The following is a 20,917-nucleotide window of genomic DNA, read 5'->3' on the forward strand; positions in this document are numbered from 1 at the left end:
GTGTCTTTCTGTCCGGGGCCGTGCGCGCGAATATGTGTGTGTGTGTGTGTGTGTGTGGACCCCTCAGCCTCCTTTACCGGCGGAGAATAATGAACAGATGCTGAGTGAATTAGGAAAGAAATACTGGGTCCCTCCCACAAGGGCCACTTTGGCAGGGGCCGCCTGGCTGCCACGTGGCGCAGCTGGCACCGGGTCGCTGGTGGCGGTGGTGGCCGGTGGCTTTATCCCGGTCCCTGGCTTTACTGGTGCCGCGCAGACATTTAGCGACTTGGCACCGCGCTGCGCCATCAGACCCTCTGCCAGCCGCCGTGCAGCCCGCCCCACTGAAATATTATTAATAATAACATTAAATAATAAATGATAAAAAAAAAAACGAGTGAGAGGTTAGAGCAGCAAATCAAATCAGAACCATGTCTCTCACCTTGACCTTCATCTGGGACATGTGGACTAATCATGACCCATGAGGTGCAGAACACAGACCATTACTCATTATTATAGTTTTGATTTATTATGTCCTACTAAACACTAGATTGTATATTTACTGCCCTCATCTTGAAACATTTGACCACTCACACAAGTGGATTTGTCTCTCTCTGTTATAGAAAGCAAACATTTACGAATTTCAAGACTTACATTTTTCTTAAACAAAGTCTTTTCATATTGTTTAATACACCTGTAGCCTGGAAAACCAAAATGATCAGGTTCAGTTTCCTTAAATAAAAACACATTGGGTATTTACAGTATCAGTAGCTTCTCAGTTGTCTCTTAATTGTTATTTTCAAATTATTATATTCAGAGATTCGTTTTTTGTTGAGGAAAAAAAACATTTTCTTTATGCTTTTGCCTATAAACTGAGATATATTTTAGGAAAAATAAAAATAATAAGCAATATGACTCTTCAGTATGAAGTAATGAAGAATATAATGTTCCTGGACATTGATCAGAAAATATATTTAAAAAAGCAGCTTTTTTGTTTGTTTGAAAATTACAGCTTTTCAGATTGAAGGTGTGTGTGTGTGTGTGGGGTGTGTGTGTGTGTGTGTGTGTGTGTGTGTATGTGTCTGTGTGTGCATAATGCCATCCCTGGGATTTTTCATTTCTAACCAACGGGCCATTGATTCACCTGATTTCGCACCTGCCCAGCTCTTTCACTGATGTGATGAGTCAGATGGGTCTTTTATTTTTTGGGCCAAAATGAAAACAAATAAAAAAAATGTAAAAGCTTTTTTTTAAATATAATTAATTGGTTATTTTTGTGAGAACCTTCATGTGGAAGTTGTTTACATCTCTGGTGTTGTGTCTTCGTCTGGGTCAGTGTTGGATGGGACAGTTTCCACCCTGCAGTGCCCCGGTGCTGATTTCCCCTGGATGTCTGCAACAACATATGGGACCCAGGGCAGTGGTCCAAAGATGGAGCTGGACTCTGCTATTGATTTGATAAATCAGCAGAGATGTGATCCAGCCTACATAAACTCAAATGATATTTATATTCATTATATATATATTAGAATTGTTCAAATTGTCGAAAAAATCTTTTTGCAATTTTGAACAGTCTGTGTTTAATATTTTCAGAACTGCCAAATGAGCAGGTTCAGTGAATAATAATCAGTTCTTTGAAAGTGCATCAGTATTTTTATTTTAATATATTGTTTAATGCATTTTTGCATTAATACTATATCATTTTAAATAGTTATTATATCATTGAACGATCCGGACAAACACACACTCACCTGCTGTGACCAGGCTCAGCTCCACCTTCACCGAGCTGGAAAACAAATTGACCAGAGCTCATCTAAAAAAATCGACTTTGCTTGTGGAATATACGTGTACTTTTTCTGTGTCGTGCTCTGGGTGACCGAGGCCTTTTGCTCACTCTCTAACTTACCATCAACCTCTGTAGAGTGTATCTGGAAGCTCAGAGTGAGAGAACACACAGTTCTCATCGTGTTTGTGTCTCTCTTTTGGTTCCAAAGAGCTAATTTGAGCTTGAAACAGTCTGATGTTTCTGCTGCAGCATCATTTTACTGATATAATACATATGAAATGTGTCCATTATTTATAGTAGGAGCTCACTCATGATTTGCTGTTCATATAACTTAACATGACCATAGTTTGTAGGTTATTTTAGGCCGTGTCCATTTATTCCAGCCTGTTGCTGCATGTGCATATGCAACAGTTTTACAGATCAGGTGCAGCTGAGTAATATTCACAGCATCTCAATTTCACTGATTTATTCATTTCTGCGGATGCATGCATTTGCACACTTTTAGCAGAACACTTCAGAGCTGCCTTAATTCCTGAGTTACTGAGAGATTCAAGCAAATCTAAGATTTTGAGCCAAAATAAAGAACAAATTACAATCAAATTTTTTCCAAATATCTCTTTAAAGGTTTGTGCATTTTTAGTTTTCAGTTAAATTTCTTTAACATGTTTTTTTAATTTCTTCATATTAACGGTCCATTATCCAGTATTTATTTGTTTATGTCTCAGAAAACAGACATTTTGTATATTTTGATCTCATGTGGTTATTAATCACATTAGTCATATACGGGCCTGCACCATGTTAGATGTCAGCCTGGCTTGTTCTTCAGCTATGCAACAGGCCAAGACACTAAATTCTTACACTAAACCCAACTGTGTGTGCCTCTTATCATCCATTTTGATTCTATAGTTAACTTGTGTTTATAAAGTATTAATTTATAAAGATATATAAAGCTTAAACTCTCACTTTCATATTGAATTTAATTAGACATTGTGATTTTTTTGGGATAAATAAAAAAAAAAGTGCTTTATCGGAATGAAGCCAATTACTTCAATCACATGAAAACCATCTTTTATCAACACAGGCTGCAACTATAATCACCGAAACCGATTTTAATATCTAATTTTAATATCTAATTTAAACAAATAATAACAATAATGATAAATAGGATAAAGTAACTCAAAAGATATTTGGCATACTTATAGACAACAGATTTGGTTTCAGTTTAACCTTAAAAAGTCAGTGACATATTTGATGTCATTACGAGTATTTATTCATTAACTTATTTTCTCATGTGTTGTGTGTTGCAGTTACAAATCATTAAATATATTTTAATGACAGCCTCACTTCAAGGCCTCTGTCTTACTGTTCACAAGAAGATTCGCTCATCACTTCAGACAATTATAAAACGTTTTTTTATTTCTGTTTCTTTTTTTTCTCGTGGGCCTGTACATCGTTTAGGTCAACTGCAGTCGTTCTGCATACATGATAATACTGGACACACTTTGAGAGGATGTACAACAGTATAGGGATGACATCAGTAGAATACAGAAGGTAAATCAGAGGATTCTGTGTCACTTCCTTCTCCTCTTGTTTCCAAACATCATTACACATTATGGGATTGTCACTGGAAGGTCGATGAGCCTGACCGGGGCTCAGTTGTGGAAAAACGCATTGAGGTCCTCATATGGAGGAGCCCTGTCGTGGTGCACGTGCACGTCGTGGAAGGGGGGAATGTTTTCAGAGTGCGCACCACCACCACCACCACCACCACTGCGCGCTCCCGAGGGCCCGAAAGGCAGACTGTGGCCTGGTCGAGACGTGGTCAGTCCGGAGTAATGCATAGAGTAGTGATAGTTCCTGTCCGAGTCAGAGTTCTCCTGCTGCCTCCCAGACAGTCCGCCGTTCAGGCACACAGGCGGGCTGTGCTGGCCCTCATAGTCCGGGCTGCTGTAGTCAGGAGACGTGCCCCCCGGTGGGTACACGCCCTCGTATCCAGAACCGTAGGAATGGCCCCGCAAGTTGAGCGCACCGCCGGATCCGGGCTGGTAGTGCGGGCTGGAGAGGCGGGAGCAGCGGTAGGAGTAGGGGTGGACGGAGAAGGGAGAGGTGGGCATGTGGAAGCGGGCTCCGTCTGAACACGGTTCAGTCAGGAAGTTCCTGGTGTTGAGCTGCAGGCAGCCTGCTACCAGGTTGGTGGTGGGTTGTGACAGGCCTTTGCACAACATCTGCACGTAGGCCACCACATCTGGACGCTTCCCGTTGCGTAAAATCTCCCCCAGAGCTAAGATGTAATTCTTGGCCAGCCTCAGAGTCTCGATCTTGGAGAGTTTTTGGGTTTTGGAGTAGCATGGCACCACCTTGCGCAGATTGTCCAATGCAGAATTCAAGTCGTGCATGCGCGTGCGCTCCCGCGCATTCGCCTTTTGTCGACGCACCTTGGAGCGCTCCGCGCGCGCCGGGGTCATCTTGCGCTTCTTTGGGCCGCGCTTCTTGGGCTTATCTCCGCCGTTCTCGTCTCCGCACTCCTCTTCCTCGGCCTCGTCCTCCTCGTCGTCGTCGTCGTCGTCGGCGCCCATCTCAGACTCAGCCCGGCTGCTGTCTTCCAGCGGCTCGTCCAGCTCGTCGTCCCCGAGGTGACAGGGCTCGTGCCCGTCGCCTTTGTCCTTACCGTCCTCGCTCTCGTTGTCGTCCGCCCAGTCAGCCGCGAGCCTCTGGACATCCGGCAGCACCTCGCTGAACAGACGGCTCAACATAGTGGCGAGAGACCTGCAAGAGACAAGCAACACTTCAGCCGGACTGTTGTGCGTCCTGCTGCTCTTTACGCACACATAGGTGCGCGTAAAGCAAGAGAGTCCGGCTCAGAGATCCACGAGGCCGGATGATGTATATTTTACTCTGGAGAAAATGTCCTACATTGTTCCCTTAACAGTTCATTTGGAAATAGATGTTATGAGCTTATAACTGAAAGCCTTTTGGAATGTATGTCCCCCTTCGATCTCAGACTGAAATCTCGTTTAATATCTCTTCTGGATAAGATAACTACAATCGCACATTTAGAAAATGGAGATAAAGGTTTTCATGTTTAATCTGTCATAAATCGGGTTGATTATTGGTTTACCTGAACTAACTGGGCCTTAACTAAACGTTTCTCACCTTTTTATATATAACAATCCTTGTACCTAGTATTATAAAGACTTGACTTTCTTCTTTTTAATGCTATAATTAAATGTAATTATTTATATAGCAACAGTGTGTGGGCCACTTCTCGGCCTCCACACGTGCCTCGGTCTGTCCCCCTCCAGCAGTCCGGCACAGGGAGGGAGCGGGGCTGGCCTTCATGCTTCATGGTCCCCCAGGGACGCATTAAGGGTGCGGTCCCTCCTCCGTCCTATAAATTACACCAACCTGGAGGAATTCCAGCACAGCCACGGCTGGACCACTGGATCCCCAGCATCTGACTTTTATGTCTCAATTAACAGGTTTTTGTCCAAATCCGATTTAAAAAAGGACTTTATCCAAACGACACCCACCCTCATGAACTCCTTGAGAATATATCTATAATTAAAAATACACACAATTCAGTGGCAAACATTTAAATTACAATAACGATATTGAAATTTGGCTGAAGAAACAGAGTCTCTGCAAGTTCATGAAACCAGATTAGGACACCAAAGGGCCACAGACGTTATCCAACACTTTTCTTAGCTGAAATTCAGTTTAGCTCTTACATGTCACTGACGTCTTTATTTTCCTATATTTAAAAATGCATTTTTTGGTTAATCAAACCTCCATTGAAAGGTTCCCAGGCACAGGAGTAAACACGATATTTTAATATTATAGTTTATATGTATAAACATGAGTTTCCCTCTATGTATATGGCATCACACTGAGCCCTAATTCAGACTAATAGTGGTTTATTAAAGCAGATTTTAAATGCTATGATTCCTCTATGTATTTTCCAGTATCCTGAGCTCAGCTGCGTGTGGAGTCGCATTTTTTTCTAATCTTGTAACCACAATGTAATTAATGCCAACCAATACCTTGTCAATTACCCCGCGTGTCTCCGCGGAGAATTATACCCCCACGGTGCTCTGAAGCACGTCGTGCGCACGGAACACACACACACACACACACACACACACACACACACACACACACGCACACACACACGCACACACACACAGTAAAAAATAATTATAACAAATAAGAATACTCTCTCTAATGCTCTTTTTAAAGACAGAACAGTGGAACTGACACATATCAAAATGACCGGAGTAGAATTTCTCCTAATTTGATCGATGTGGATGAATTGATTTGCTGGAACGAAATATCCGGGGGATCGATATCTTCGATAAGATCTGCGATGAAGAGCCTGAAGAGGAGATTTAAAAAACCTAATCTGATCACGTCTCGTGCGAGAAAACGATGAGCGAGGAGAAATGGTCCCTAATTCTATAGAGCAGGTTTAATGATCTCTGTCTGTGAATGAAACACAAAGACAGAAGCAACACATATCTGATCATGTGCAGAATCGATTGATTGGAAATGTGTCCTACCTCCGCGGTGGAGCTCAGTGACAGGGCGAAGCTCGGTTTGTTTACACCATGTCTCTCCGGGTGGGCATCACATCCACACGCCCTGCACGATGCTCAGCTCTCACACCTCTCTCTCTCTTCTCCTCCTCTGTCTGATGCTGATGATGCTGATGCTGCTGATCTCCAGCCCGAACGCGCGGAGCAGGAGCCGTGCATGTGGCACCTCAGAGGCAGGACTGGGTGGGTTACATACCAGCTCTGATGCCAGGCCCATATGGCTGGCACGTCATTGGCAAGAGCCATCACATGAGAGCCGGTGATTGACATGCGGCCGCATTCACAGAGACTGGCTTCCCCCTGGGGGAGAGGGACTCGCCATCTGTCACCGAGCTGAAAGAGAAAATGGAATAAGGAGTGAATGGCACACAAAAAATCAAACCCGCTTCTGTTAGCCTCCATCTTTAGGTAAAAAAAATGAGGTTAATCTCATATAGAAGGTTTAGGAAAACAATACCCTCATGAGAAATATTTATAGTAATCCTAATATATCATATTTTCCCATAATTCATCATAATATATTTTACATTGACATCATTTAAAATGTAGGCTACAGCAAATGAGAATCATGCAATTGGATTGTTAAAGGATTATTTTTACTGATAAGGAAAAACAGATTCCTGAACCTATATCATCCACATAACCCCTGTGGGAAAACTAATTAAATGTCCTCCTGATAAGTAGGCTAAAGGGAACAACTACAAATCCCTGTATAGAAATATCATAAGGTGAAACAATCTAGTTAAAGAACCAACAAGAAGTAGACAGATAACCCTACAGGGGCCACACAAAGGCCCTGGATGAATAAGGGACCTGCAATAAAGATCAGAGTCAGGGTGCAATTGCCTAAACGAGTCATTTGAACTGAGCTAAGCAGAGCGTCTTGGTCTGGGCTGCCAGGCTTGGCACAGGTGCCTGTGGGCGGGCTGGTGCCAAAGGTGGCAGAGGCACAGATTGCAGAGAGGGGCCAGAAGATGGGGCAACACAAGAGAGAAAGAGAGAGAGAAGAGTGATGGAGAAAGAGGTGAAGAGGGAGAAGTATTATCATCAACACTGGTTTATTTACCACTGTCCGTTCACACTTTGTTTTTCAATTTAAATGTTTAAATCACAAGTGAATGACAATTTCCCCCCTAAAATCCTCTACTTTTTAATTTTCAAATAACACAAACATTTTGGATTAGGTTCAAAGTATTAATGATCTTTATCTCCAAAGGTCACATATAATTTCATGTGTACATTGCATCATGTAAAGATAATAAAATAAACATTTATCATTGCATACTATAAATTCCTCTCATTCCTCATTTTTATAATATAAACACAGCAAATCAAAATTTGATTGAATAAGGAAACAAAGCTCTGTTTTCTTAAAAAATATGTTTTTTTATTTCTTTTTATGCTACAAACCATTATGCGGTTGCTTCCATGTGAATCTCTCGATGTAAAGACCTTCGGTTTTTTACAACCACAAATGCCAAAGTGTATGTCAAATCTGGTTTATTATTATTTTAATCAGGTTGGCTTTTATTGGTCAAGGTCAAAGGTCAAGAGGAGTCGAGAGGTTAAAAACAATGTTGAAACTTAAACTTCATGTCATAATTATTCATACTCATTACTCAGTTTCAGTTGCATGGTTGAGTTTGAGAACTGCAGCTGCAGTTCTGTGCTCATGTTGTTTCTAAACTGACATGTGGGGGACATCTAGTGGTTTCCAGAAACAGGTGCATGGGAGAGACAATAGTTATGCATCAATTATTTTCCTCTGTATTAAACAAGCTACAGAGTGATGGACTTAGCTGTTGAGTTATTTTATAGAGACGTGTCTAAATTCTGACTTTCTGGCAATGAGAGTATGACAATGATGTGAAAATGTATTCATCTTGCAAAGAAGGACAGACTGTGAAGACTTTAAAAAACATTATGATATTGTAATTATAACAGTTCGGCCTATTTTCATCAAATGTAACAGATCTTTATTCCAGCATGTTGAATGTTTTAAGGCCTGCATGTGGTATCTTTTTCTGTTTTGTCTAAATGACCTGAAGGGTTCATATTTTCACTCAGGTTTAGAAGTGTGAGGTTATTTAAAATGCTTTGGAACATCTTCCTGGTACATTACCCCCCAGTATATTCAGATTTTATTGCCCTCTGTATAATTTATGAACTTGTGCACATGCAGTTTATTGAGATGCCAGACATTTATCATCTGTCTATATTTATCTACCAGGAGGGAATGTTGCAAGTCATCTGGCGCCCCCTTGTGGTTGTATGGACAGTGACACTGTGGCACATTATTGATACTAATACTAATGGGTATGCTACATGTATCTGTTCTGGTTATAACACTATAATCCTAAAGATTATTTCTCTGCAGCTCTGTGGATTTAAATTACATCGGAATGATTGATTGCAGCAAAGGATGTTGTGTGTTTACCTCCTCTCGCTTCCATTCAAAAATATCTCCTCTGTTTTAAACATCACACCTTGACGCACAGTGACGCAAATGGTATTGACCATATGTCCATTTGTCGAGGTCAGCAGTCGGCCTGAGAGCGAGCTGAGCCACAGATGGCCTGGGTTGCTTTTCATCAGAAGACCTCTCCCTGCAGGTCTGCAATAACTCCCCGGAGCTGACAGAGATCCACAGTCCTTCTCAAGTTCACTCCAGTGCAGGGTGAAGAGGGGAGGCTCATTGGGACTGGGATCGAAACCCAGGTCACAGGAGAGTGCTGCTCCTTCTCTCTGCAGCCATTATGGAAAACAAACGAGTAACTCCTAAAATATACTAACAATTAAAATACTCCCTATCTTGCCTGTTATGTCCCTCTCCTCCCTCCATCCCTACCTCTCCACTCGCCCTCATTCCTCTCCTCCTTGAAGCAGTCTTTCATTGTGTACATATGATTTGGGGTTCCGTGCATGAGATATAATTCATCTGCAGTTGTTCACATTGTATATAAACAAAATGTCCCCTTTAGTGGGGGTCTTAAAGTACATGTTTGGCTGAGGGTATGCTAGCAGGCCTCCCCCAGCCTGTAACATATTGTTTATATACTAACATCTATTCAAAAGCAATGAGTTATCATTACATAGGTTATTATGAAATGTGCAAGAAGTTAGATTAGCATTCATTCAGTCTTTACCTTTATCTCTCTGTCACTTTTGTTTCAACATTTGCATATGTATAAATGTGCATGTGTAAGCTCTCTCAGTCTACACACCAACACTACACACCATGCACACATTACTCTGTGAGGAGAAACTGTTTCCATGGCAATGAATCTCTCAACCCACTACCTCTGATGTATGAGTACTTCTGTGTATCAGATAACCTGTGAATCCAGTGGAGACAGAAGAATTTCATGTTTGACTCTGTAGAGAAACATAGGAATAAAATAAACAGCACTGTTTAAAAGATAAATGGGATTTCAAAATGATTCGGTGATGAAAGTGGACCTCGTTCTGCACAGACAGAAAGGAAGATCGCTCTGTGATGTTCTCAACTCTCTTGAATACAATCTCCAAATCCAGTTCACTTGTTCCAGGAAGATCAGAAACAGCCAAAAGTAGCACTGATGATCCTCATTTTTTATATTTAGATAAAGTAATACAGGTGCTTTTGCTTTTATAAGACTTCAATCACGTCTTAAACCTTTTATGCTCTTAATTTGAAATGTAGCTCTTTTTTTTAACATGTTTTTACAGAAAGGAGAAGTTCGCTGTTTTTCAACCTGGACCTTGTGTCCAGCATATGGTGTGTAGATCTACTCACCCATAAAGGTTTGGAGTAACTTGGAGTCCTTCGGACGCTTTTTAGATCCTCCATCGGTGTATATCCATACAACGCAAGGGTTCGGGGCATCCACCATACAGCCTCTAAATAACGCATTATCTGCCGCCAAACTCTTTATTTACTATGAATCGCCAGCACTGGTCCCCTGTGAGTCTCGCCAGCCTCGGAGCTAGCGTTAGCTTAGCGAACGGAGAGCGTCTTCCTGTTTAATCAACAAATCGGTTCGCTAAGCTAACGCTAGCTCCGAGGCTGCTCGTTAGCCCGCTGACGTTAGCTAGCCTTTAACCGGGCGAATACGCCCGAGCCCCAGGACACAGCTGCTTTAAAAGAATCCTGTACAGTGAAGCACCTGGTCAGTGTTCTGCCATGTTGCGCGAAACTAGCAGCGGGAAACTCCGTGTAAACAAACACAGGTGATCGTCAGCTGATCTGCGGCCGCGCGCCTCGGTGACGTCACCCCAGTGAAAGCCCGGGCTGTAAACAAAGCAACTTGGACTCACAGGGGACTAGTGCTGCAGATTCACAGTAAATTAAGAGTTATTTGGAGGCTGTATTGTGGATGCCCCAGTCACTTGCGTTGTATGGATGTACGCCGATCGCTCCAAACCTTTATGGGTGAGTAGATCTACTTACCATATGCTGGAAATAAGGACCAGGTTGAAAAAAACCGAACAGACCCTCCTGCAAGTTGTTTCTTGACACTACAATTATCTCCAAAAATACAAATAGGTTTTGAACTGGTGTGACACTGAAGGCATCTCCATCCCCACTTTTAGAAACGTCTTATTTTCAGCCCAGCTCAAGGGAAATTGCTTTCTGGGCCACTTTTGAATTTGAAGCCAGAGACATGGACGGTGTGTGTGTGTGTGTGAGAGAGAGAGAGAGAGAGATAAGGAGTAAGGTTATGTTTAGGTTTAGTTTAAGGTCAAGTTTAGGTTTAAGTCAAGGTTAGATTTACATTAAGGCTATAGGTCAAGTTTAGGGTTGGGCAAGCAACTTTGTCTCTATAGGGAATCAGTCAAGTCAATGTAATGTCCTCTGATGTCATGGAGACACGATTGTGTGTGTGTGTGTGTGTCTGGATGTGTGTGAGAGAGAGAGCGAGAGAGAGAGAGAGAGAGAGGCTGACAAACGCGAGAGTCCACAGAGATCTGCTGCATGTGGCAGGAGGATGCTGCTGGTACAGCCTACAGCTGAATCATATTTACATTGTTATTAATAATATACTAATAAAAGTCAGTGGTGTTATAGATCAAGACACGGGCAGTTTACTCGGACCTCCTCGGACATCTGTCCTCTCGGGCTCCGGAGGCGTCAGCGCTGGACGCCGTCATGGACCCGCTGCTGTCCGCGGACACCGAGGTGATGGAGCGGGAGGCTGACAAGGACGCGAGGAGGAAGATCCAGTTCTCCGTGCCTTCCGCCGTGCCCACCCAGCTGGACCCACGGCAGGTGGAGATGGTGAGAGCGCAGGGAGTGTGGTGCGTAAAGCCCGACATGGATGAGGATGATAGTGGCTGTGGTGGTGGTGGTGGAGCGTGGGCATGTGTTTGGAAGAATGAGGTCAAACCTGGGTCCCATTTCCAAAACTGTGTGAGAATAAGGTTTTATGTTTTTAGTGTGCAGACTAAACAATTATATATAAACGTTTATGTGGGAAGGTTCATTCAGAGATTCACTGTTAAATGGCATTGTGGGTAAAAGTAATGGTTGGAATAGGATTGAAATGCCTGGGCACACATTTAATCTTGTCCTTTAAATAAACAAATGTGACTGTTGTCCTCTTGCCCCTGAAGTTGACAGACAGTTACATAACCAGTCTAGCACGACTTTTGCAGAACTCTGTATTTTGGATGTTGCGTATTACTCGCAGAGGATGTGGGCAGCTGGGATTAAGCTGAGCTGCACAGCTTCAGTTCTCTGGAGCTCTCAAAAGTGATGAGGCATCACTGTTCTGCAAAAGTGGAGTGGAAGAGGAGGAAGTGAGGGATAAAGCTCTGTTCGTAATATTAAAAATGAGATTGTGTCCCAGAGTAATTAATCTCTGAGCCAAAACATCCACATGTGGTATTATTAGAAAAAGGTGGTGAGTGCATTATGTAAAATAAATAAAGCATGGAGTCAGTTCTTTGTAGCTTATGCTGAATCATCCCAGAGTGAAAGCAGGTAAAGATGCTGACATGCAGAGACCCCATTGGTGAATTATTGCTGTGTGATCAGGAAAGATATTGGCCTGTGCAATATGGAGGCAGAGCATCTATTAAACTTAAAGCTATTAAAGTCTGGCAATGATAACGGTCCATCAAGGTCGTCAAGGTAACACTGAGATAACTTTAAGATACAGTCTCCCTCAGCAAATAAAATTTAAGTGTAGGTAGTTTCTTGCGCTTTTAGGACAATAGACATCCATTAACAAATGATAGGACGCTCCCTAGAGGGAAATCTCGTCGGTGTCCAGACGTCTTTGTTTTTCCCCGGTAGAGGATTTGGAAGATTTAGGACTGTTATTTCAGAGTGGTATGAAAAAACAAATCAATAGTGTCTGAGGACTGAAATGTTTCTCACACATCTGTTGTTTACAGCCCATCTAAGAGTCTCTTAGGCTCTGGACTACTTTCTCTTTGTGCCTTCAAGTGCAGACACATTCCATCATTAGCTTTTCAAAGCAGCCCCACAGTACTGATTTCATGAAAATGTAAACACGCTCAGTCAGAATCACAGTTTGAGGTAAAACAACTCTGTTTTAGATACCACACTTGAATAAATGAACACGGACAGGTTTGGATAACTAGACCTGTTCTTTACTTACAGTATTCTTTTATTATTAAGACCCCTTCACTCAACCCAGGACCTAAGATTACTTCAAATCTTCCATCATGGATCTAAATGAAAGTAGCAGCATTCCATGGTAATTCATGTGAAAGGTTAGGCCACTGACCCTGAATCTGGTGTTGCAATGTACAGGAAATAAAAAATTGTATAATGTTAAAGATGCAAGAATTCCAGCTGAGGGGATAAACTTTCATCCAGTTTTATAATCCATATTGTCGACTTTCTGAACAAGAGTCCCTCGTGTTTCCTACTTTCTAGCTTACAATTGTTTCCCAGCAGTGCAGTGGCTGCCTCCACAGGTGATTATCAAAATGTGGGATGAGACTCAATTGTACTTGACACGTACTTGAATGCTGCAAACCGGCGCCTTCCTGGATATTTGGACTCAGGATTATCTAGTTGCCTGTGGCAGCAGCTGATCAGGGGCATTTGTTGTTCACTTTTATCCAAACCATTCAGAGGATTACATTTTCACATATTTTGATTGTCACTTATCACGACTCTTGTCATCTGCAACTGCCCTGTTTGGATTCTGAGCATTTGGTTGAGCATTTTAGAAATCAGGTGAACTTAGACTTTTTACTCAGGGCCATGGTGGGGTTTATGACCAACACTGCAGCCAGTCACCAGTGGCGACACTTTGGCATTCTATTTGGGGAGCTGTCGTGTGAGAGATGAAGTGCGAGGTAAGCCAAGCGATTGTGCACGACATTTCTGAAACAGCCATTATATTAGCATTGAAATGGCAGTAGCATGGAAAAACAGACGAGGAGACGAGGAGAGATAAGAAGAAAGAGTTGAAGGGAAAGAGTGAAAGAGTGTTGAGGGGGACAACAGTGAAAAAGGAGAAAAGAATAACTAACAGAAGTCAAGTCAGAAAGGAAAGGAGGAGGAGAAGGAGATGACTGATTAAAACTGAAGAGATTAGCTGTTGATGACTGAGGCGCCGAATCAAGGGCACAGAGCTAATGCCAAGAACAAATTCCAACTGCAGCACGGCCAAGAGCTAAACTCCAGCAGAGACTTATTCAAACAACCCAACGTTCTTCCTCCAGACATTATTCTGAACAGGATAATAATAAATGTTAGAAACTGGATGCAGAGCGTCGTCCATCTTTAAACACATTCTCTGGAGTCGACCTGGAATAGGAAGTTTCCCCTTTCGAGTGAACATGTGTAAAGTATGTGTGTGTCTGTGTGTGTGACTCGCCCACATCAACACTGCAACAATATTGTGTTTCCAGCCAAATAATCTGGTAGAATGAAATGTTCAAATCAGGCTCCAAGCTATTTTTAAGAATTCTTCACGGGGAAACAAAAGGTCAAAATGGCAGCGGTGGGTTTGATTTATCTCCTGCAGATATGCTGCAGTCAAATCAAGCTCTACACAGGATTATTCACAGAACTGATTGAAAGCGTTGAACAAAGGACTTATGCTTTCACTGAGTGGTCGTGATTATTAAGTGGACGGGTCATTTCTGCATAAAGGGGACACTTTAGGACACTGCTCGCATCCAGTGATGTAATTTTGCTTTATGAGCCTCCAGATTAATTTGAAGTTGAATGGTTACCATGAAGGTTATTCCACTTACAAATAATGAGTAGGGGGATTACTAATTCACAGTGTGAGCATTACACCGAGGCCCTGTGCTGCTTTCCTACTGCAGCATGGTTGGAGTTTCTAATTTAGCTGAATCGTTCTCAAGCAGTGAATAAAAAATCAGAGCAGAAAAATGTACAAACACATGAGACATTCACAGTTAGCGTAGAGCGTTCGGTCCAGCTGTCCTCACTCTCACTGGCGTGTTCTCCTGCGATTGGTTGCACCAAATATGATTTGACCTTTCTGGCCATGTTAGCACATTTTCGTAGAGAGATAGCAGTTTGAATGGAGCGAGCTGTCCTTCCAAAACTCATGGAAATGTGATCCAGCTACTTGTAAACATGTGCTCAAGTGCCAGGCAATAGTTTTTTGGCCATCACAATGTTCTTCATTAAAGTCTCATTCTGTCTTTGTGTGCTGTTGAGCAGATACATTTGTTGAACAAATCAGAATGGGTTGTTTCAGTACATGTTCAAAAACAAATTAAAACAAACCAATAATGGTAGCAGCTAATTCCTCAATAGTTTGCAGAATGTTCATGGAAATTTTTCGATGTGATACTGTTATATCCTCCAATTATATAAGATGAAGAGTCATTGTTCCAAATTGTTCTAAACTAACAACAAGCTCAGATAGATCTTTAAACACAGCCACACGGAGCTGCCGCTGATATTTAACAATCATTTCTAACATGCACAACAAGGTGCTGATGAAAATTCTGTGTTTCCTGCAGGTGATTCACCTTCTGGCTACAACACTTAAAAAACAGGTCACTGGGCCTGGAGAGGTGCTCAACCTGTGGTGTACTTCACATGAGGTGTGAGTGTGTGTGTGTGTGTGTGTGTGTCCATCTGCTTGTGTGAAATTGCACACGATTACAGCATTGTTGGATTACAGCATTTAAAATGTGGATTCCCTGTAACTCTTATTTAATTCATATTCAAATTTGACCTACGCACACACACACACACACACACAATGGCAGCATATGTAATTCTGTTGAGTGAATGATGAATATGTATGAGTCCAGCACACAGAGGGAGGTGAGAGTTACTCCAACGTGAGAGCTGCCCACACGTTTCCTGCCCACGCTCTCGTGCGATTGGCTCGGCAGCAGCTCACATCTCACAACAATAACTTATAAACATAACATGATATAAAAATAGAGCTGATGTGAGGAATATATCACATGTGCCCAGTAAACCTTTATTTATTGTTAGTCTGAATAATGTGTTCTATGGTTGTGTTCACTTTAATATGAATAATCTATGGTTGGTGTTGTTTAAACCATGCAATTGTATTGATATTGGCCAATATCCACATTATTGAACCTGTTTTCTGATCAGATAATTAGAAATGTCCATGTGGTGGAGTTTTTCTAATCATGATGTAATCAAGTAAAATACTCTATTACTGCATTATGCTCCCAAAGTACAGAAGTGTTGTGAACAAATGGAGTAGCCCACTTAAATTATCATTAAAGTGGAGCTAATTTAACACACTTAAGATACTGTGAGGCAGTTTAATGTCTATCATTTTATTAAACGACGTTCAGCGATGATAATAATAAGAGTGCACTTTATTTATATAGCACTTTTCTAAAATTAGGTTTGAGTACTTCACATAAAAACAGGAAGTGCATGTGGTGTAATTAAAATTTTAAACATTTTAGGGCAATAAAACAAACATCAGGTGAGATTTTTAAAAGAGGTCACATAAGTTGCTTCTCTGAGAGACAATGGGAGGTTGTTCTACAATTGTGGAGCCTCAACAGTGAATAATATGGTTTGTTTAATTAAATGCCTAATTTGAAAACGTATTGCAACATTTCCCTCTGAATAGTATTTAAATAAGTGTACGTATACCTTCCACAACATAAATACTTATAATCAAAATGCTATAAAGTGGGTTCAAAGTCAGTGGAGGTGGAATTATAAAATGCTTTAAATAACTGGATAAACTTGAATATTTCATTTGATATTCCACAGCATTGTCAAATAGTTTTATAACAGCCAACTGAAACTGATTTGAGATATTGAATTTGCATTTCATCAGTTGTGTAACCATTGATTTCTCTGACTCATTCGGCTCCCGGATGAAAATAAAGGAAGATGATGAATCTGCTGCATTTCTGATGTAAAGTTTTTGAGCCCACAGTCTGTGACCTGAGTGGAGACCTGAAGTTCTGTTCAACAGCAACAGAGAAGTGCAGCACTGGTTGTGTTTCATATCTGCAATAACAACTGGAGATGGTTTAACACAATTTATATAAAGCCTGCTTTATGTCAATTTTACTGCAGCAATAATACAAAGGTCAGTAAATGGACAGCAAAGACGTTATTCTTCATGACTTTATTGTGAAGATCATAAAAGCTAAATAACAGAAAAGCAACTTTTAAACAGTGACACAGCAACCACCCCATTACGGAGAATTATTCCACAGTGTGACATTAGACGGTTTAATTCAAAGCAGAATCGCGTCTTGTGGTGAAATAACACAGTGGACAGCAGACTGATTGCAGTCATGTGATGGGAGATGTGATCTAAGACACGATGTAATCCTGCTGGGTCAGTCAGGTGCAGTCTGCACAAAAATCCTGTAAACATTGTCAAGTAATGTCGTGCGTCTTTGTCACGGGAAAGAAATGTCAGTAAGCACACGGGGAAGAATTGTGTTTGTAGCAGCACAGATATTTGTGCACATACAAATCTCTCTCTCTCTCTCCCTCTGCTAAGATTCGAAGGCGGAGGCCGACACCAGCTACACTCTTCAGATTGACTGATCCACCTTCACCAGAGGAAGACTGCAGCCCACACCAGGTAGTGAGTCAGAACACAATGCAAAGACATGTGTTTTGAGTGAGATGTGAGACTTTTATGTTGGTTTTCATGACAAAAACCCTAATTTTCTATCAAGCTCTTTATGTTGACACTGTGGTTGCAGCGCTCCCAGGTTTGTCCCGTGGGGGCTTAAGAGAAGAAATCTGGCAAATGTTGTAAATTTGCTGTGGGAGCAGATTTGTATCAGGTGGGATGAGAGCGAGTGGGTGCAGAACTAGTGCTGCATCTCAGGTTGATAATTCGTGACTGATCTAGTGTTCCTCTGAAAGTCTACGGTCTGTTCGAAGAGGTGCTCTATAAATAAAGTTGTAGCACAATGTAACACAGTGTACTTTACAGAATAAAAGCAATAAATCAATGAAAACAATAATTTTCTAAGAACAATAATTTGACCTCCACAGTGGGTTCTGGGGGAAAACGGAGCCTTGAAAGCCAAACTGGTTCACTCATCAACCTACCAGCCGCCGTCACTCAAAGGTAAATGCTATTTCCCATTCTTCTGTCATTTTACATAACAAATAACACAAATGAAAGAATCTGGGAGGCTTAGCTCATCAACAGCCATGTGGTCTGTATCTGTTCGGACTACAAGCGTCTCCAAAAACACAGTGGGAGGTGTGTGTCTGTGTGTCTGTTTGTCTGTGTGTCTGTTTGTCTGTGTGTGTGTGTGTGTGTCTGTGTGTGTGTGTGTGTGTGTGTGTGTGTGTGTGTGTGTGTGTGTGTGTGTGTGTGTGTGTGTGTGTGTGTGAGAATATGTGTGTTGGGTAAGATTAGGGGCAGAGGCAGCTGTGGGTCTGTCCGGGATCATCCTGGATTATAGGATGGGCACACAGCTGCAACACGGTCACACACGACCACACATACAAACACACGCACACACACATACATATACATACACTCAGAGCGACACAAATATATCTGCTCTTTTACAAAATAAACAATGGTATTTTTCAGTATAATTGTTTGTATTGTGTTTTGGAAATTGTATATTTGACATTGGCAATCAGGACTCTATTTATCTCATAATACTTTACAAAAGGTTTTGTATGGGTGAAGTGTAGCATGTTACAGTATCAGTGCAACATACCTTTGATCTATATTTCATGCAAATATAATCTCGCATTTACATCCGAATACTTGAAATACTTACGACCATGTCAGTTTAAAATGCAGCTTAAGAAACAGTAGTAAAACACAGTCAGTGTGTTTTTGCATTTAACAGCTGAACAGACAGATAAAGATTAAAAACAGAGTCAATATTGGACGTAGAAACATCAGGTGGCCACAAAAAGTACTGAATAAACTGTAATTAGCTATTGCAGGTTGAAATAGCAACAAAATGAAAACTAGGAGGTGTTCTTGGAGATTGCAGACCTCCGTCAAGCTAAGGTCTCAACTCACCATTTTAAAGAAAATTTAAAAAAGAAATCCTGGATCTCCCTGTTTATCCGGATCTGCTCCAAAATGTAATGGGTTCTCCCCTGGGTCAGCCCTCCACAAAATTTCATGGAAATCTGATGAGTAGCTTTTTTCAACTAATCCTTCAGACCGACAAACAGCACTGAAAACACAATCTTCTTGTTCAGAGGTGATAAAACATAAATAATCTCCTCCATGCACCTATTCATCCATTCATCCATCCGTCATTCAACTCTTTGTTATCTATATTGATTTGTGTTTCCAGCTGTCCAGAGGATGGCCCAGGCTCACCTGGCCTCCCTGGACATGACCTCTGTGGACAAAGAGGATTCTTCTTCAGGTGAGGAAGAGGAGGGAGGAGAGAAAACCAGCCGGCAGACAGACTCAGCCTCCGGTGGGTACAGGACACCGTGGTCTTCTTCATCTCACACTGGCACTTGGCAGCACTTATAGAAATGGCTCACACTTGTGAAATCTCTTTCTTGTCAGATCCAAGAGAAGAAAGCAAACCACTCAGGGATCAATGCGCTCCGTCAAACATTTCAACAGCGAGTTCTGATCTCAGCCCAGGAGATGAAGGGGAGGCCAAAGAAAGAGAGGAAGGAAAAGGGGAATGACAGAAGTACCAGCTCTCATGTTGGCGAGGAACCGACTTCCACAGCACATGTGTGGTCCATGCTTGTGTGTGCATGGGTGTATGTGTGATAGTGTGTACTGTGGATGTAGGAGTGTGAGCATGCATGCGAGACAAAGTTGAATGTGGAAAGGAAAGAGAGCGAACAGTCGGGTAAAGAGGAAGGTCAGAATTTTAATGAGGAAAAGTTTAACACTGGACTTTGTGAAGTCACGTCTGGGTCAGCGAAAGGAAACCAATCATCCAAGGACACGGCACAAGACACAAGGAGAACTGCCGAGAACAATGAAGTGTTGTGTTTTTGCAGGATTCGACAGGATTCGTCTTGGGCGAGTTTTCCACTAAACTATTCATGTGTGAAGAATGAGATTCAGAATTACCTTTTAAGTGCCAAGTGTACATAATGTACAGACCATTTCATCGCACTGGTACTAAAACTCACACCTCATGAACGATCAGAAATAGCAGACGATGTAAATGGCTCGGGACAGGACCCCAATTTCATGCACAGGGACAATATACGCTGAACACATATGAACTGCGGATATAAATAGTTCCACAGTTCTGTTTGTGTAGAATGAAAGTGTAGTGTTGTCGCAGCACAGAAGCAGTGACATGATGAGGTTGCATAGTATAGGATATACTATATTAAATGATATACAACAACATGATACACAATATATTACAGCATCAAAAAGACACAGACCTGATCAAAATGTAGTCACTGCTGCTTCTAATCATCTTCAACTTTCAGTTTCAGTCCCTCAACCTCCCAGACGTTTACATGCAAGGTCAAGGAAAATCAAAGCCGGATGGATTACAGACGATTTCAGTGCAGTCACAGTCACAGCAGATTAGATCACATCAGCCTAATCCAACTAATCATGATAATGCAGCACGGTTATTTTTGGTTTCATGTCATGAACAGGCTTTTTTGTAACATGGCGATCTGCGAGCGTGATCTCTGTGAGGTTGTACCGTAACTGTGGGCAGGAGGAATACTCGATATGTTCATGAGGAGGATTAAAAGGTTCATTCATGACCCTGTATATAAATAATGTTTTGTGTTGGTTGCTAATAAAATAGTTATGATGGGCTGCTGGAGTTTGTGTCATTGTATGTTAAAGGAATTCAATCGCAACAAATACAACACAACAAATGACAGCAGACGGTGAGTTGTATTAACAACCCTGCAGTAATTGTGTTTTGTATGATCTTGGTACATTTCTGTTAGGTAGCTGGGTGAACACAGACTTCAGTTTTCCCAAAGATGTCAGAAGAGAAATGTGTTGTGAACAATAATACGGATTTGGGGTCAAGAGATATTTTCAGAGTAACCCAACATGGCCAAATACTGACACCCAGTGTTCAATACTAACAATTACACTGTTTTTTGATATTCATGTTTTAAGTATATTCTAAACTAGAGTGGCTC

The 20,917-nt window shown here is 41.7% G+C and overlaps 2 protein-coding genes across 4 annotated transcripts; one reads left to right on the top strand and one right to left on the bottom strand.

Moving 5' to 3' along the window:
• Window positions 1–3,158: 3,158 nt before the first annotated feature.
• LOC109626601 (neurogenic differentiation factor 2-like) lies at window positions 3,159–10,733 on the bottom strand. 3 transcript variants are annotated; one of them, XM_069517755.1, is made up of 3 exons: window positions 10,133–10,566; window positions 6,554–6,690; window positions 3,159–4,531 (listed from the first exon to the last, which is right to left on the bottom strand). In XM_069517755.1, the coding sequence occupies exons 1-3, from the start codon at window positions 10,247–10,249 to the stop codon at window positions 3,418–3,420; spliced, it is 1,368 nt and encodes a 455-aa protein (XP_069373856.1). In that variant the 5' UTR covers window positions 10,250–10,566; the 3' UTR covers window positions 3,159–3,417. The 3 variants fall into 3 exon arrangements, 2 of the variants coding, with proteins under 2 accessions (XP_069373856.1, XP_019938243.2); XR_011239747.1 differs by lacking the exon at window positions 3,159–4,531 and adding an exon at window positions 8,795–9,102 and having other exon boundaries at window positions 6,565–6,690; window positions 10,133–10,733; XM_020082684.2 differs by lacking the exons at window positions 6,554–6,690; window positions 10,133–10,566 and adding an exon at window positions 6,322–6,460.
• LOC109626602 (protein phosphatase 1 regulatory subunit 1B-like) lies at window positions 10,622–20,578 on the top strand. The gene is made up of 6 exons (XM_020082685.2): window positions 10,622–10,768; window positions 11,405–11,614; window positions 17,325–17,408; window positions 17,831–17,906; window positions 19,114–19,242; window positions 19,338–20,578. The coding sequence occupies exons 1-6, from the start codon at window positions 10,739–10,741 to the stop codon at window positions 19,463–19,465; spliced, it is 657 nt and encodes a 218-aa protein (XP_019938244.2). The 5' UTR covers window positions 10,622–10,738; the 3' UTR covers window positions 19,466–20,578.
• Window positions 20,579–20,917: the final 339 nt, after the last annotated feature.

This window comes from Paralichthys olivaceus, chromosome 21, assembly GCF_024713975.1.
Source record: "Paralichthys olivaceus isolate ysfri-2021 chromosome 21, ASM2471397v2, whole genome shotgun sequence".
Lineage (NCBI taxonomy): Eukaryota > Metazoa > Chordata > Actinopteri > Pleuronectiformes > Paralichthyidae > Paralichthys > Paralichthys olivaceus.